The 19,254-nt window shown below is 36.1% G+C and overlaps 1 protein-coding gene across 3 annotated transcripts in view; it reads left to right on the forward strand.

Annotated features, from left to right (window-relative positions):
- Positions 1–19,254, forward strand: part of LOC142344163 (uncharacterized) — an 85,657-nt gene that overhangs the window by 43,448 nt on the left and 22,955 nt on the right. Inside the window, exon 1 of one of the 3 annotated variants that reach the window (XM_075395693.1) lies at positions 1,007–1,631. The exons of the other annotated variants lie outside the window; for them this stretch is intronic. Coding sequence (XP_075251808.1) covers positions 1,394–1,631 — 238 coding nt within the window. The 5' untranslated portion in view covers positions 1,007–1,393. Of the gene's footprint in view, positions 1–1,006; positions 1,632–19,254 lie in introns of those variants that run through there. 3 annotated transcript variants of the gene reach the window in all.

Raw genomic sequence — 19,254 nt, forward strand, 5'->3', positions numbered from 1 at the left:
CAAATTTTCTGATATTGAACCAAGTTATTCAAAATATGAAAAGTTTTTGAAGGTTTCTCTGTTCCTTGAAACTCCAAATTTGGCATCAGAAGTTTGCTTATATTGTTTTGCTAAAGTTTGCTAAATTATCAAATAACTGACTTTTTTAAAATTTTTGTTAAGAAATACATATATAAATAAGTACATATATAAAAAAACAACTTTTAAACTAAATTTTTATAAGTTGAAACTCAAAAATTAGCTGTTTCGTCTTTGTTGGCAAATTGACTGTTCTCTGGTTTTCAGCTTCCAAAAAATTTTGTTACTTTCAACAGCAAATTTTAGTAAAGAAATTGCAGTTTAAAAAATTTATTTTCATTAAACTGATAGTTCTGAACTATCTCACAGCTTATGCATTACTCACAGCTCAGAGCAAAGTAATCAAAGCTTCTCGAAAAGCAATTGATCTTATGATCTTAGATGTCTATATTAATTCGAAGAAACCCGTTTCAAAATTACCCTCCTGATTTTCCTTCAAAATGATGTAATTGTAAGGGGGTAATTGTCTATGTGGGGAAAAAAACTATGTGGGATTAGGGGAGTATTGGGGGGTAATGGGGGAACTTTTAGATTTTACCCACCAAATATTACCACCCAAAAAGATGTAAGATTAAGGGGGGGGGGGGGGGGGGGGTTGTAAAACGATGTAAAATTGGGAGGGGGCATTTTAACCCCCATTACCCCTACTCTTGCATAGTTTTACCCTCATTACCCGCCTACTCTTACATCGTTTTACCCCCAATTGCCCCCTAATCTTGCATAGTTTTACCCCCATTACCCCCTACTCTTACATCGTTTTACCCCCAAAATTACCCCCCCCCCTTACCCCCACTTTACATCGAAATACCACTCCCCCATTACCCCCCCCCCCCCCATTACCCTAAAAGAACTATGTAAGAGTTTTGTGGGGGAATTGACTAAAAGTTCCCCCGATTACCCCTCTAATCTTACATCTTTTTTGGGGTGAATGTTCGACCCGGGAATCTATTCTCCAATAGCAGCAAAAACGTTCTTGACAAGCTTTAAATGGATGTCCGGGCATCCAATGCTACGCACAGACTGGAACGGACAATCTTGTTTTCTACGTTACAAATCAAGTCAATTCTTGTTAGATACACTGAAAGACAAGGCAAGTAAAGCAAGTTAACAATCATTTATCCTGAGCTCCTTTGGAGTTTATGTTATTCATTGAACACAAGTTTAATCACACCCTGAAGGTTGTTGTCAAATCAAAAATATGCAAATAAGCATAGTAACAACAATATAAATAAATGAAACTAAAACAAATAGCAAAGTTACTCATAGTTAGAAAATAATTTTTATCCTCTATCATCATTTTCTTGAAACATTTGTGATGGCTTTCGATTTTTTGAAAACAGTTAATATTTGCTACTTACTTTTACTTATCGAAGCAATGTGCAGTAAGGCGTCTAATGTCCACGAATGTCCTGATGTGGTGAAAAGCTCTATTTTACATAAAGAGGATTTAGTTGGAAAGTGGTTCGAATCAAAGAGAACATTTTATTCGCCTGAGAAGCCACGAAGATGCAATACAATTAACATTGATTCTACATTGCATCTAACATCATCCGGTGAGAATCATACGTGTTTAAGGAATAAACTGTCTGAAAAACAAAATGACTGTTTTTGGTCATAATTTCAGCTAAAGAAGCAAAACTTAAAAAGGCAAAATACGCTGGTATTGCATGAATTTGTTTTCACCTTGAAATGTCATTTCTTTGCGATTTTGCGTTTTTCGCAATTAAAAAGAATTACATTTGGTTTCAGCAAGTCCTTTACAAAAATTTTTAAAAAAAACATTCTGTTTGAATTTTTTCCTCTGTTCACAATTCTTGTTTCAACCCCGAACACGTATTCGTTGATTAGAAACTTTAATGCAGCCCGACATTTTTTGTTAGAATAATTATAGCCGTTCGATATCTTCTGCAGAGAGAAACCAAAAGTGGTATTGTTGCAAAGAGCTTGAAAAACTGAAACAATCGTAGTTTAAAAAACTGTTTTCAGTGCTTTGATTTCTCAGGCTGATCATGAGGTTTGAATTTCTCAATATAGTTTCACATTTATTCCTTTCAATATTAGCCTTTTCACGTTTCATTATCACTGAGGTACTAAAAACGAATACTAGAACCTGGAATCAATATTTTATTCAAATGGTCTCCTATTTTGGTCAAATTTCCTGTTAAAATATTATGTTCTGTTAATAATTTTCAGTGGAGAAAAATATTGATTGGAGAGCAATGAGAAAAAATTGCTTTTGCTTTGGAGGTACTGATGTTAAACAGATGGTAGTAATGTCATTGCAACAATTAACAAAAAGTTATCCAAGTGTAAAAACCGTTTATAAGCTGATTAATCACTGTAGGTTTTTTTCTTTATGCTTTGGTTTCTTCTGAGAAGATTGAGGTCGATAAATCTCAAATAAATTTAAAATTCACTTCTAAAATGCTTTGGAAACGAATCCAGCGAGATAAACTAAAAAAATATTTAAAGTCTCATGTGTTTTAAAACATATCTCTAGTCTAATCATTCGTTAAAGGAGCACGTCTAAGTTTCACGTTGTTGGACAAAAGAGTCAAGTTTTTGTTGCAATTTTGGCGGTTTATTTGAATCATCTTGAAAGTTGCAATAGCATTGGCAACATGCTGCAAGGGCACAAAGGGGGCATCAAGGGTTTTGGAGGCATCAATTGAAGTCTTTTGTTATTTTCTTTGAAATTGACTCTGAGACTGTAGGCTGAAATGTTGTCAATATCATCAGTACATCAATTTGTGTGAAAAGAGTAACTCACGTTGCCTAAAACCGGAGCGAGAACAATCGAAAAAAAAACTACGGAGAAAAAACGCGTTCAAGACCGGAAACGGGGCGAACGATCGTGCCGTAAGCCGTTTTTACCTTTACGACTCGAGTTTCTCCATCTCGTCCTGGCGTTGTCTCCATGACTCTTCCCAGTGGCCAAATGCCTCTTGGTGTTTGGTCTTTCAACACCCAAACATTGTCCTCCACTTTGAGCGGTCGATTGTTGCTGCTTGACCATTTTGACAATCGGCTAAGGGTTGGCAGATACTCTTTCACCAAGCGTCGCCATATATGGTTCATCAGCTTCTGCGTGTTCTTCCATGTTTTCAAGCTTGCAGGTTGCTGGTCTCCAAATTGTCCCGGTGGCAAGCTATTGAAGGGACGCTGGATAGGAAAATGGTTTGGAGTCAAAGGTTCCTCGTTGTCAGGCTGCTCAGCAACGTTAGTCAGTGGTCTGGAGTTGAGGATTGATTCTGTTTCCACCATCATTGTTAGGAAAGTGTCAAAAGAGAGTTCTCTGGATCCTAGAATGAGGAGGAGCGTTCTTTTGGCGCTCTGGATCAAACGCTCCCAGACACCGTTAAAATGAAGGCTGTATGAGGGATTGAATTTCCACGTTGTATTGGCTACTGCTAAAGCTTTGTAGATTCTGTCATTGTCCAAGGCTTTAACAGTTTTCTTCAGTTCTTCAGAGGCGCCAACGAAAATTTCCCCGTTGTCGCTGTAGAGAAGTTGGGGCTGGCATCGACGACTGCAAAATCTTCTGAAGACATTGAGAAACGTATCTGTGTTTAGGTCTGGACACGTTTCTAAGTGAACTGCACGCGTCACCATGCATGTAAATATCAGACATATCAGACCATTTTTCTATAATGTCTTTAGAATCTTTGATGTAGAAGGGTCCAAAGAAATCTACACCAGAATTAGCAAAAGGGAACTGTGTTTTTGCTGTTGGAAAACGAAAACTAGGTAATGGTGCCATAAGCCATAATTGGTTGAATGTTTTTCGTGTCAAAGCGTCGACATAAGAAACAATGAAATCGTACGCTTGCTAACGCTTTCCGAAGGCCAATCACATGGTAACGCTGTTGAATGAATGCTTTTATTGGTTCTGAGGACTGGTGAATACATATTTGATGGGCATGTTCCAGGTACAAACGAACAATTTTGTCCTTGGCGTGCAAAATTATTGAACGTTTTTCCAAATCCAGTTGTGTTGGTGCATACTGCAAACGACCACAAGATCTGAGTAATCTGCTCTCATCCAACAGCAGATTTAGGCATCGTATTTTGCACTTGGAATCTAGTTTCATTCCACGTTGTAAGGAATTAACGGTCGAATGGAAAAAACTGTCCTGAGATAATTTCAGGAGATAATTTCTTGATAATTGAATGTCTTCAGTTGTGTATTGGTGATTGTTCGTTAGCATTTTCTTTGCAAGATGAATTAGGTTGAAAACTGTTGCAACTGTCAGAAGAAGTTTGTTCCTTGTTGAAAATTTACTCGGATCGACTATAGGTTTAATTGCCTTGGAACTTCTCGTGACTGCCGCACATGTTGCGCGTGGTTTGTTTATCTCATTCCAGGTCGACTCATTTTCGCAAAGAATCTGGGGTGGATCTAACCATTTCTGCTGAATTTCGTTTGTCTCAAGACAGCGAGTTCCGCGATCGGCGGGATTGAGAGAAGTTGAGATGTGATGCCATTGCTGGGGTAAAGAACTTTTATGAATTTCTTGCAATCTGCTTGAAACAAAAACGTTTTGCTTCCTATTTGAGGCTATCCAGTCCAAAACTACTTGACTGTCGGACCAAAGAAAATTTTGGTCAATTGTCATTGTCATTTCTCTTTGGATCAGTTGTAGGAGGCGCACTCCTATAACAGCGGCTTCTACTTCCATTTTTGGCACGCTCATTTGCTTAATGGGAGCGACTTTGCACTTTCCCATGAGAAAACACACTTGTGGCGGAGTGGCTTGACTATTAGTTGTGCGGAGGTAAACAACGGCTGCCATAGCTGCCATTGAGGCATCCACAAATATATGAAGTTGGCTGCTTGTGGTTTTACTGAAATTGTGAACAGTTCTTGGTATTCGGATTTCGGGCATAGCAAAGTGGCTGTTTAGGACTCTCTGGAGGGAATTGTGTAGTTCCTGTGGGATCAAATCATCCCATTTTTTCCAAGTTTCCAAATCTGCTGCAAAACCATGTTTACTCTAATTGTCAGAGGAGACAGCATGCCGAAGGGATCGAAGATTGAAGATACCAAACTGAATATTTTTCTTTGTGTGTACAATGTTGCATCTTTAGGAAATTGTTGTAGGGGAAACATGACAAAATCGTCAGTTGTTATTTTCCATTTTTGACCAGGGACGCTTATGATCTCTTTTGTTTCGTCTTTGTTGTCGGAAGAGATTTCAGCGAGTACATCTGGTTCGTTTGAAACAAATTTTGTCAGCCTGAAGCCACCATTTTTTAGGCATCTTGTTGTCTGTGATATGACTTCTTTGGCTTCTGAAATTGTTGGCAGGGACTGGATGTAGTCATCCATATAAAAGTGGTGTTTAATTGCATTCAAGGTGGCAGGAAATTTACTTTTGTTGTCTTCTGCACATTTATTGAGCACATAAATTGCGCAAAATGGTGAACATGTTGCGCCGAAGATTAATCTAGTGAGTTGGAATTGTTGAATGGAGTTGTCTATCATCCAAAGGAAACCAAGAGCAGACTGGTCTTCTTGTCTCACGGCAATTTGCATAAACATTCCTTCGATGTCTGACAAAACAGCAACCGGGTGTTTTCTGAATCTCAACAGAACTCCAACTAATTTTTTCAGCAAATCAGGACCAGTTAGAAGATTTGACTTCAGTGATTCACCGCGGAACTTTGATGCTGCGTTGGCAACTCTTCTCATTTTTGCGGGTTTGTTTGGATTAGTGACTGGATGATGAGGTAAGTACCATATTTGCTCTAGAGGTGGTGCTTGCATTTCGACTGGCTTGACAAAATTTTTATCCAAGTCTATTTGGAGTGTCTGGTTGTACTTCTGATTGAGACCGGGATCGTTTTGTAGTCGTTTTTGTAGACTTTTTAGTTGACTGACTGCTGAGAAACAGTTATTTTGGAGTTTCCTTGCGGGTTTCCAAGGAAAACCAATCTGATATGTTTCACCGTTGTGACAGATTGAGTTTTCCATTGTTTACACTGCTAATTGGTCTAGTGAGCTGTCTTCATTTTGTTCGGGTAATGTACCTTCAGCTTCTATTTTCCAGAATCGTTGAACTAATTCGCCCAACGGTTCTTCTTCAATGTCTTTCCGGCAGACATGGTAAATGAATGGTTGGCGCGGGGGCTTTTTTGTGTTCATCGTTTAATGAGATAGCTCGTACTCTCCAATGATAGTCCATCCAAGCTTTGTTTTGACGCTGAATGGACGCTTTTTGCTACGTTGGATTACATCGACTGGATATGTGAAGGCAAAGGTATTGACACCAAGAAGGGCGCCTATTGCACCGTTGGCTATGTCAGGGAAATAAATGTGACTAAGTTCCTTGAAGGTGTCGCATAATTGATTGAGTTCAAGAACGTTAGCGGAAGCGGGTGAAACATTGAGACATGGCGTGCTATAGGCTCTTGCAATGCTGAATTGCTGGTTGACTTTGTCAAAAGGCGTTACTGTCTCTGTTTCACTTATTTTGGACAGTGGCATTTCATGTTCAGTGTTTAGGTACTGCAGAGTTGATGATGCTTGTGCTTCGCAGGGAAGCTCAAGAAAGCTAGTAACTTTATCCAGCAGGAAGGTGAACTGGCTTCCGCGGTCGATCAAGGCGTAGCTATCAAACACTTTACTTCCGTTTACAAATGAAACTGGTAAGGTTTGTACTTGTTCATACCATTCAGGAGGAGGAATTGTTTTTCGGTTGATACTGAAGTTTGGGGTCGGATTCGAAGCATTCAAATGGGCGCGTTGAATATTTTGTTGCTGTGATTGTTGTTAACCAGAAAACGATTGACCATATCTTGTGTGCTGGCTCTTTTACTGCTGACAGTGTCAGTACTTTTGTTTTGATTTTGTCTTTGAAAGGATGGCTGTGTTTGGGGGCTTGCTAGATTTTGTGTCGGCTGATTGGGATTGCCTGTTGAGAAAGCAGCGGTAGGCAGCTTAACTTGTTTTCAAGGATCATGCAAAGTTGTGTGGTGAAATCCTTTACGTGTTTGGCATTGTTTTGTGGACGGACATGACTGCTTAAAATGTTTGTTGCTTAAACAATTCGAGCAGAGATTTGTTCTTGCTCACAATGTCATACCTTTGGTCTGGTGCACATTTTTGGTATTCAGGGCATGTTGCGAGTATGTGACTTTTTTGCATTTCTTGCAAGACTTGTTTGACTGATCAGCATCCTTACGCGGAGGAAAGGGTGGTTGACCATGCTGGTTTGCAGGGCGACTTGATTGCAATGAATTCTGTCTCCAATTGTTTTGTGAATTATTAGTTTTGTGAAATTGATTGATCGCATTGCTGTTCCTATTATAATTGTTGTTGTTAATTCGGCTAATGTTATTATTGTTTTGACCGAAAGTGTTCCAATTATTAAACGGCTTATTAACATTTTCTCTGTTGATTTTGTCGTATACTTGGGCCTATACTTCAAGCCACTTCTGAAAATCAGAGACGGTTGGTTGATTACCAATTGATGTTATTGTATACTCTGTCCATTTTATCAGAATATCATGTGCAATTTTTTGTTTGCTTTTTTCATCAATGTTGAACTTTGCAAGTCAGCTTTGAAGCCTAAATATTCAAAAGCTTGCACTAAGCGTTTGAGAAAAGAAGCAAAAGATACAAAATTCTGTTTGTTGTAGTCATTATTCGGACGCCAGGCTTCCAGTTGATTAATGAAACCGTGCACATCAATGCCTGGATCTCGGATCTCCAAAATGATCCATAAGCTCTTTCAAAGCAATCGCGTAGTAAGCTGCGTCACACGAGTAGGCTTGAACTTTTTCTTTTGCTTTTCCTACGACCGAGTTCTGTAAGTATGTTATTTGGTGTGTATCCGTAAGGCTAGTATTATTGTGAACTAGGTGGAAAAAAATGTTTATCCACTGATGGTACTTCAGTGGGTTACCATTGAAATTTGATGTTGTTATTGATGGAAGTTTAATGGAACTTTTGTTTGTGTTTAGTAAATTAAAAATGTTTTCAAAGGGGATTGTTTCTGTTTGTATTTCAATTCGTGGCTGAAATAGTTGCTTTCCAGGAAAAGACCAATTTGGAATTTGTTTCGAAATTCCCGAAAACCTTGGTTGGCCAATATGTTGAGTAATGGTCGGAAGAATGGCTGTTTGGTAGTTTGTAAATGGATTTTCCGGAGTAAGTGGAAAATTAAGTGGCTGAGATGATGTACAGCAAACAAAATTGGTACCTTGGTTGTTGATTGTTGCATTGGGGGAACAATTCCATTTTTTGGTTCTTCCGTTTGATTTCCATTGCTAAAATGAATTCCAGTTGGGAAATGTGAGTTCTGAAATTGTTGGGAAACGTTTGTTTGCGCTATTGTTGGTAACGACATTGCTGACGCCAATTTTTCGCTGTTCTGATTTTCACTTATTGGAACAGCTGAACATTGAGTGTTTGAAACGGTTTGAGCAGTTGCACTTTGATTGTTGTCAAAATGTAGGAGATTATGACGAATGTCTTCGTAACAATATGGATTTGGCGTGGTCTCATTTGTCACTCTATTTGTTCCTTTCTCTGAATGAAATTGACGCTGAAGCAATTGATCATTTAAGTTGCATGAACTTGATGTTTGGTATGTATTGGTTTTTGTAACTGAGCAGTTATATTGAAGTGAGTTTTGTAAATCTAATGCAAGACGTTGTATGCTTTGATCTTCTCTTTTGTTATTTAAGGGAACAGAAGGCTTTTCTTTTGGTCTAACTGTGACACTTGCTGGTTGATTCATTGGCATATTGGGCAATGTGATCAACTTTGAACTTGAGAACTGGCTCAATTCTCCAATTGATGAGTGAAATAATTCCAGCTGGTTATCAATAGGTTCAACAGGAAATATAACTGCAGTTTGATTCACTGGAATGGAGGGTTGTTGAAGTGAAGCATACTGGTTAAAAGTGCTTTCTTGCTCTCTGAGAACAACGTTGTGTTCTGGGGATTGAAGATTATTCAAGACAAATCTGTCCTGAATGTTTGCTCTGGATAATAGGGTTGATGCTGGTGTTGGGGCTGCTAACAACGACATTGATTGATTTATCTGTTCAACCGTCATAGAATTTTTTACTGATTCTTCAGTCAATTCTCTAGTATCGTGCACAAATTTTCTGTTGCTCTGAAGGAATTTTGAGAGGAGGTTGGATTTATTTTCACCTTGCGGAAGGAAAAACGATGGTTTCGCCGGTCTTGGGGGCACTGGAGGCGAGACACCGTTGGCAGGGTTTTTTACTGTCATGTTGTTTTGCTCTGAGCTTTGGGAAACCGGTGTCAATCGATGCAACTCGAGTTGTCTTCATGAGGACTGTGAGACGCAGCTGATGTCATCGCGCACTCGAGTTGATGATTGGCTCAATTGACCATCATCGTCGAGAGTGTTGACTTCTAGTTCCAACTTTTCTAGACGAGAGATCAGGTTCGCTTGACGTTTCATGACTGAGTTTATGCTACTAGCGCTTACTTTTTTCATCATGATGCTGTCAAGGTTTGTCTTCAGCTCTTCAACGCTCTCCTTGATTTTGTTGATCAACAAAGAAAGAGTGCGGAAGCTTTTTCTCTGCTCAACGGATGTCTGTAAGAGATCAAGCTGATTTTTCATGTTGAGCTCAGTCATTTTGAACTTGCTCAATGCGTATTGTAACTTCTGGCTGTTTTCTTTTGTCATCTTGATGAACCGGCTGTAGTCAACTCGTAATGGTTCTGTCGTATTTAAAGTTAAGGTAAAGAACGGCTCGAAATTTACGGAGCGACGACTTTTTTGGTAAATTAAAAATCTTTTATGTTTATGTAGGCTAATCAGCCTAGCTTTTTTCGTTCAAAAGTAGCGAAGCAACTTTTTACAAAAACAAGAGTCCTAAAAGTGTTTTTTTGGTGCTAAATCTAGCTAAAAATTTGCTTAAAAAAAGGAAATCTAAGCGTTCGCGCGTGTGTACCGTTGATTTGTTGAACAGGACCAAGTAATTGCGTTCAATTTTTTTTACATATATGACTTTGCAACGATTCTCCTGTAAGTTTTTGTTCTCCTTTAATCACAATCAAGGTACCAGAAAAATTTTTAGGAGTGTTTTCTTCTTCTTTTGCGTGTGGAGTTTTAGGAACAAATAAAACCTAAAAACCAAACAAATTAAATCTATATAGATACTTCTGCAGAAAAAGGTATTTGTTTTAAGAATTTAAAATGCGGTGCAACGAAGCAACGTGAGCTAAAGAAAAGCAGAGAAAACTGGTTGATTAAATGCTGGGTCGCATGGGTCTACTTTGAAGCTCTTTTCCAAGAAATTCTGTTTTGCGATTCTTATGAAGTTAAGGACAACTGCTCTCAGTAAACTGCTTGTATTCGTTTCTGGATAATATCTACCACCTATGAATTAATCATTTTTACTTTGGTGACTACTGCGACTCAAAGGAAACACACTCCTCATCAGTTGGTGACTACTGAGACCAAAGGGGAAAAAGGGACTTCTTTCGGCAACTTCTGAAACCGCGGACAAAAAAGAAGAGACGTATGAGTTTTCCAACTTAAAGGGACTATATGCGTGAGCTAATTTGATTGGGGAATTATTCGAGAGCTTTTGATTTCCCTTTTTTGAGAAAAAAAAAAGAAAATAGATCTTATCTTCTCTTTTTTATTTCTCTTGAGAAGGTAATTTCAGTGTATACTATTCAATTAACTAGATGCGCCGCTAGTAGTATGCGAATGAAAACAAAAAAGTGTAAATGTTGGCTTTTCTTAGAAATGCATACTACCCCATTAACTAGGCTCGCGGCTAGTAGTATGCAATTAAGATCAAGGAAAACACAAACCTTTTTGTAGGTTTTTTTTGTCAGAAGCTTTTCAGGAATTTTTTGTCTGTTTTTTTTGGTTTTCCAGAATGGTTATTTAGTTTCCCAGCTTGTTTTGTAATGAACGGAGGGGATTTATAAAATAGCTCTTTTTGAAAATTGATTGATTTTTTTTTAATAAGAAAAAAAATTAGAAAAAACGTTTTTTGATTTTTTTATAACAGAGAAACAATTTGGCCACTTTTCTGTTGCTTCTTTGCAGTTTTGCAAGGGGATGAAATACGTTTTCAGCTTGTTTTCAAACAAACAGAAGGGGCTTTTCGAAACGCTTTCTTGTTATCTACTGAAAATTTCCAATAATTGTTAGGAATATTTTTTTTTGAATTTTTTAAGTAAAAGAAGCAAATTTGCAAATTTCAAGTTGCCTCATTACAAACTTGTATATTCAATCAACTGATTTTGAATCTTGTTTTCCAACAAAACCAGGGGGGCTAATCAAGGGGTTTCAGTGGAACTATTAAATGATTTATTCAAAACGTTAGGAAAACGTTTTTTGAATTTTTTGAGTCAAAGAAGCAATTCTTGTCAAAATTGAGTCGCCTCTTTTGTAAAATGCATAGCCGATAAACTGACTGTGACGCGATTGTTCTGACAGACCTGGGGGCTAATCAATGGGTTTTTTGAATATATTAAAAAGTTTTCATTAAAACGTTAGAAAAACGTTTTTTGATTTTTTGTAGTCAAGGAAGCAACTTTTGTCAAAATTGAGTTGCTTCTTCACAAAATTGGAAAATCGATAAATTGATTTGGAAGCTTCTTTGCCAACGAACCCAGGGGGACTAATCCATGGGTTTTTTGGATTTATTAAAAAGTTTTCAATAAAACGTTAGAAAAATTTTTTTTCGATTTTTGACGCTCAAAAATGCACTTTTGCGACTTTTTCAATTTTTGAGCAAAAATTTTACATAAGGAGTTCAACCAAAATAAAGTTGATTTTAGGTCCAACTGAAGTGTTCTATTCAAATAAAAATATTACTTTCATGTAGATTTTTTGCGACAAATTGAGAAAATTGTTTTTGAGTTTTTCCGATGCAAAAAACGCTATATCGTTTTTTTTCGTGCAATTTATGTTTTTTTTCGTTAATTGCTGACTTATGGTTTCTCAAGGCTATTTCATTCATAAAACATCAACAAAAGCTCGTTGGGGGACAGTTTTTGTGTGTTTGAGATTTTTTGTCGCAAAAAAAATCACGTTTTTTTGGATACGTCTAACCGGGGAAAGGACTTCTAAGGTGACGTCTGGAACCTCGGGCGATCATCTCTTGGTGACGTCTGTAACCAGAAAAAAAATGACAGGCCTTCTTGGTCGGGTGACGTCTGAAAACCCTTGAAAAAAAAACTCTTCGTCTTTGGTTGGCTCGTCTGCAATAAGAAACTCTTCCTCTGTCGTAGTCCTGGATATTAGTCTTGGGGTGTGCTCATGCCCCCCTCTTTGTTTCAAAAAAAATTAAATTACATTCAGAAGGTTCTATGTCCTTTTTATCAAGGCGGATGGTCGCCAAAATTATGTTTTAAAACATATCTCTAGTCTAATCATTCGTTAAAAGAGCACGTCTAAGTTTCACGTTGTTGGACAAAAGAGTCGAGTTTTTGTTGCAATTTTGGTGGTTTATTTGAATCATCTTGAAATTTGCAATAGCATTGGCAACATCATGAAAAACTGATTAATGTATGAAGCTCTATGCAAAACTATGTGCACAAATCTAAGTTTCAAATTATTTTAATTTTCTCACGTCTTGAACACCAGAATAAAAATGCGTCGTTTTCAATTTCCGCATACAATTTGTTAACAAAAAAAAAACATAAGTTTCGCAAAATCATTATTTTTCCTGCAACAGTAATTCTTAAGAAGTGTTGGAATGGGAACGCGTTCAGCATACAATAAAAAAACTGACAAGATATCAAACTTAATAAAAAACTTTCTTACTTTTTTCAGTCACCAGCGATTGAAAAAAATTTTTTGTATCTCTTTAAGTTAACATTTCCCAGAAGAAAGTTGTTTCCACTTAAACAGCAGCCACAGCATCAAGGTTTTCGTGAATTTAATTTTGCTCTCTGTTCCTTACCCTCAGAACGATTTGTTGTAGAAAATGTCCATCACTGATTTTACGTTAAATCTTTTAATAGACGCTGACTTTCAAGCCGCTGAAAATTAGTAGGCGCCTGAGAAAATATAATTATTGTAAAAGCAGCAGTTCTTTTGCTTCTCACTCTGATCTGTTAAATATCCAAGAACTAATATGCATTTTGTTTTGGCCAATTTCTTGGGACAAAAATCATTGCTCTTACTATTCTACATTTATCATTATTTTTTATCAAACAAAATTATAACAACGCAGCTAACTTCTCAAAAGAGTCTCGAGTTTTTCAGTTACCCGTATTTTCGTTTGAACAGTTTCTAGGTGTTTACCTTATGTTTGAGTTCCCTTAGCATGTGTGCTTGTACTTTTTTAATATTGGTACGAAATTCCAGACAGATGTGAAAAACAGCTCTCAAATTTTGAATTTTTTCTCCTTGTGTCATTTAGTACTCCTGCCGGATCGACATCAGCAATTACTGAAACTAGAACGTATGCCAATTCATCATTTTTTGCTTCAAAACTTCTTTCAACAACAGTAATTTCTATTTTTTCTTGAGTCCAGATAATAATGAATGGAAAAAAAAATATTGAACAAATTTGAACTTTTATTTTCATATTTCCCACACATCAAAATTGTAAGTTTTGTTTCGTAACGAATCAGTACAATTAATCTCACACACAATTGTCTCTCTTCTCTTCTAATTCAAGCTACATAAGTTAAAAACAAGGAGAAATTCATTGGAATACATCACATCAACCGGCAAAATCTTTAAATTGGCTGTGGAGAGCAATCCGAAGTAAATCAAAATTTTGTGTTCGGTTGCTTGGTAAAAAAATCATTGTTCGCTCTATATCTTTTTGTCCCTTCAAAATTTCTTCCCAGCGGATTACATGGAAGAACAAATAGCTTGTCATTCGCCAAACAAAACGCAAAATTAAAATACGTGATTTTATAATTTTTTATAGTCACGTATTGTGTTTCTTATAATTTGTGTAATAGAAATCACTTAAAACGTTTGTTGCACCCTTTTTTCAATCTATCAATACCAAAATTGTTGAATATATTTGCTGGTTCGTGCATTTCAGATCAAACTATCAAAAACTTTTAGCAAAAAAAAAACTCAGTTTGGTAGAAAAAGAAGCAAAAAGAGGAACCAACCGGTAAATATTATTCAAAATTTTTATCACAATAGAAAACAGTTACAAATAGCTCTCAGAAACCCTTTAAGTTTTTCTTTGAAAAACAAATAGAGTCCTAGCGATCAGATAACAAGAACAACTTATCGCAGGAAAAAATTGTGAAAAGAAAAAAAATTCGATTTATTAAATTTGTGGTGCACTCTAATAACTTCTCGTTTGATTAAACAAAATAATCGTATATTATTCCACGATATTTCGCGGGAAAATTACACACGATGAAAGGCCCGACTACATGATAAATCGTGTAAAAACTACACAATTCTGTTGAGCTTAATCTCTTGTTTTATCGTGTGATTCGCATGAAATTTCGTGTGAAAGCAGCCCAATTTTATGTGTGAAAAATTGAAATCTCACTCAAAAAATAGTTTCAACAAACAGTTTCAGGTGGAATCACAGGAAAAATCTCGTAATTCGCACCTGATTTTCGCCGATTATTTACGCTGTTTCTCGTGTGTTTCCAATTGAAAATTTCACACAAGAAAACTGTCATTTTATACAAAAATTGGGCTGCTTTCACACAAAAACTAGTGTGAATCAGAGAAAAGAAAGCATATGATTAAGCAAAACAAAATCGTGTACTTTTTCACGATTTAGCATGTACACATAAATGTGTGACAACATATGAAATTTAAATTGTATTCACATGATTAACCGTGTGGGATCAACCATTCAAGGACTGAGAAGACATCATTTTCTTTTTTTATCGCGGTAACTTCAATCACTGTAATCAGTCTGATAGTTTAGACACACCATATGTATACTCTTGATTCCGATTAAGTATTGTATTACCACTGTATTAATAGAAGTTTATCTTCAGTGTTTTACAGAGTCGATTAGTCCGAGAGATATAGGTAAGCCTAGTTCGAGCGCAGAAATAAATAGCCCTAGTTCTTTATACCTTAAGGCTGTAAAAGGAACACACCTTGGGTCTGCCCTAACTGGTGCGGTAACAAACTCTAACCGTAAAAAAACTCACAAAAAACACACTATTCTGTTTTGAGAAACGTCATCAAAATCGGATTCACATTCCAATGAATTACAACTAGCTGTTCTTACACAACGGAACAAAGCTCTTATACACGAAAATTCACCATTTAGAATTGCACAAAACCAACATCAAAACTAGTTAAAATTACTCTTAAATACAGCAAAAAACCTAAATACCACTATTTTGCACTAGATCAACATCCTCTTCTCATTTTATCAGATAAAGCTTCACAAATCTCCCGATTAGTTTGCCTCTCATATTTAATTGAAATTTATGGAGCTCAACTAACAAAAAGGCTCAGTTCTCTTTATCTGTGATCCATTAAACACAAATATGTCCCACTTATACACGATACATTATTTAATACACTATCAGACACATTATATGAATTCCTCAATTGAGTTTGGACAACATTACAACCCTCAAATAGAGCTGGCGAGTTTAGGAAACCGTTATTAGAGTTTCTAACGCGCCTAGCGCCGGCACTAAATACTGCAGTTTTTCAATTACGAAAAGAAAGCTTGCATAAAATTGCTAGATAAGAGATCGAAAGTTTCAGTCACTTTTTAAAAAACATTCATAAGCTCTGCAAACGACGCAGTTTTATCACAAGATGAGATTGTAGATAATCTCATGCTTTAATTTTGATATATACACAGATTTTGGAAAAAACCCAGTAAGACATATTTTTAAGGCTACAAAACTAAAAGCCGACACATACTCACACTTGATAGATAAATTGCCCGAAACACTACATTAAGTTTATGATTCAAACTGGCTTCCCAAAAATTTTATAACTATTACAGAAATTCCATCAGAAAACATTCAAAAATTAACAATTGATTAAAATATTATTGAAATTAAGATTTACAACGCATAAAACCAACCACTCACCTTTACAAACATTCCAGAAAACACTAATACATCTCATGAAGCTTGACCTACAGATAATTTAGATACTGTAGTCCATTCACGACCAATGGACACGAATCATTACGAAACTACAGAAACAAATTTCAATTCTACACTACTAGACGATGAACCACTTTTTTCTCCACACAAAGTAAACACTCTCTCAATAATCGATCTTGAAAACCACGATAACAATAAAAATCATAATAACAACCACAAGGATAATGTAAATGACTCTAATAACAGCATAAACAATTACGACAATCAGAGGCAACCTGTAAGTTCAACTAGCTTCTTGAATTAGCACACAATTCGGATCTCTTAAACACAACTATACCACCGTTACCAAATACAAACACAAAGTTACCAGGCATAAAACGAAGAAATTCAGTCCAATTTAATTACAAACTTGTCGCTTTGAATACGTCCAATCAACCAACATCAAAACAAAAATCAAAATATATAACTAACTCCACAACAATTAGTAAGTTTTGTTAGACAGTTTAACACATAAAATAACCAACAAACAACAAATGCTCCCACTCCTTACTATTTACAAGAAGCATCCACTCAAACACCTTCACCTGTTGCTAGAGGTAATACTCAAATGATATATCTTTATTTATGAGGATCGGTACTCATGCAACAGTCCTTAAGACCGTTTGATGGTACTGGCCCCAGATACACAACAGAAATATTTTTAAATGCTATCACAGCATATATGGTAATTACAGCAGGAACCGAGCAAGTCGATTCAACGTATCATGAAGCATGGGACGCCATGATACAGACTAAAGCAAATCGCCAGGATACAGACGGCTTTAATCGGCCCTGCATAGCAATGGTACTCACATTTACCATTAGAAGTTAAGAAAAATTGGCAAGCGTTTTGCCGAGAATTCCAAAAGGCTTTTAATAACCAACAATTGCAAACACAAGCGAAACTTTTACTAGAAAGCATACCAAATACTTCTGGAGAACAAATAAAACACTAGCACTCAGAGTTGAACAAATGGCTCAAAAAGCATATGTAAATATTGCTCCAGATATGAGAATTGCACAAATGAATGACGCACTTGACAAAGCACTTGATCCACAATTGGCTCGAATAGCAAATCAATAAAAACATCGCAAATCACAAATCACCTGCATTGGAACCACGGCTTCTTTTTGCTCAATTCGTTCAGAAAATGCACAAGGAAGTTATCACTAGAACACACATAGATAGACATAAAATAAACTCAAACAACTTTTTTTCCTCGTCCACAAATAATATACCTTTAGACATCGATAATCTCACAATAGATCATACACACACGATGGAACAAGATATAGCCTATGGGATCAATGTAGTACGACAAAAGTACTCAAATGAACTTAATTTCATAGGGAAAAACCTCATCCTTAAATTTTGTAGAAAATATTCACGATCAGGACACAGTATTTCCACTTGCCCTGACAAACGATACGCAAGACCACTTGATAAACCTTACTTCCGAAATGAAACCTTCAGTCAAGCGATGAAAAGGAACCAAAATCTCCCGAACAAATAAATCACATCGAAAAGTATGATTGGTAAACCACTACCATTTTCCTATCGCTCTAGAAGCCACAGTCGGGATAACCGAGACACTTCTCGACACAGAAGTCCAAATACATCATCTTTTACAAACTCTAAACTTGTTATGGAAATAATAATTTTAAACCACCAAGTAGTTCGGTTCACCCTACACAAGACCACCAAATTCTCAGAAAAAAGGAAATTAAAAAATCATAAAAACAACTATTCTAATAACTCAAGTCCACAATCACTTAAATATAATAGAGATAGCAATCGTTCACGCCAACCCTTCCTACGTAATCTCCTTAGAAATGTTAGAACCTACAAAAATTTACTTTTAGACCCAGAACAAACAGACGATACAGCGTCTACCACAGAACATATGGAAACACAAACTGTTTCAGAAGAATTACTTCAAGAACAACAGTTAAATGATTCACTTTTAGAATTTAATCAAGATAGACAAGACGGAAACTTTGATTGTCAGGAAGCATATAAAACTCTCACAGAAGAATACATCTTTTCTACATAGTGTAAACGTAATATTTGGGTATTACCACCAACGAAATACACACAAGAAACACTCGATCATGCAAAAAACAGTTTCTCAAACAAATCTTAAAATTGATTTCTTAACAGACTCGGGGGGCCGCGTTTAATGTACTTAAAAAAACACTTGGAATGAAATCAAAGAATACAACAAAGTACAATTAAAAGCATCGACATTATTTGCTGCTAAGAGATTTTTTTCTGTTAGCAGCAAATAGTTCTAAAATACGATCAAACGGAACAGTAAAGCTTAATTTCTATCCAGACGTAACGGAACAAAGAATTTCTCGTAATATAAGTTTCAAACTCACCTTTTAAGTTTCAAACACGAAATTTATTTTCTACAAACACCGTTTCTAGAAAATATATGTTAAATCTATAAAATGCTCATCTCAGACATTAAAATAAAACACAATAATGATATCAAATACGTAAAGTTTTATGAATCATCAGCAAAATCAACTCCATTTTTTTCACTGTTAATTCCTGTCATTGGCCACCATTCTATCTATTTTCAAATTTTCGAGCACAGAATACTAACCTATTCACTCACTGCATACGAATGCAAACATAAATATGCGACTAGAACTATAATTTATAAATCTGATTTCCCAGTTATACAACTACGTAGAATTAAGTTCTTTTCTATAATAAATATAAGTAATCTCGAATACCCTTACCAATCTTATATTCAAATTTTTATACAAAATCTTTTAGATGACCAATAAACACTTGTTAAATGATTAACAGTATACGCACAACAAGACACTTTACTCACAGATTTTCAAACAAAAAAATATCACGTGAATGAACTCACAGAATTCATGGACGTCTATACTTGGAAATATCTCACACAGCACATCAGAGGCACTAAAAAATTCTATTGCTTAGATCTCACCGAGGAAGAAGGACGTGTATACAAAACACAACAGAAAACGTTCCACATAACAATTTGATATCTCCATGTTCAAACGGACAAAATATTTTCTCAAAATGTTCAATTTTGAACGCACTAAATTAGCACAAACACAATTTG

Source organism: Convolutriloba macropyga, chromosome 8, assembly GCF_964194025.1.
Source record: "Convolutriloba macropyga chromosome 8, txConMacr16.3, whole genome shotgun sequence".
In the NCBI taxonomy this organism is placed as follows: domain Eukaryota; kingdom Metazoa; phylum Xenacoelomorpha; order Acoela; family Convolutidae; genus Convolutriloba; species Convolutriloba macropyga.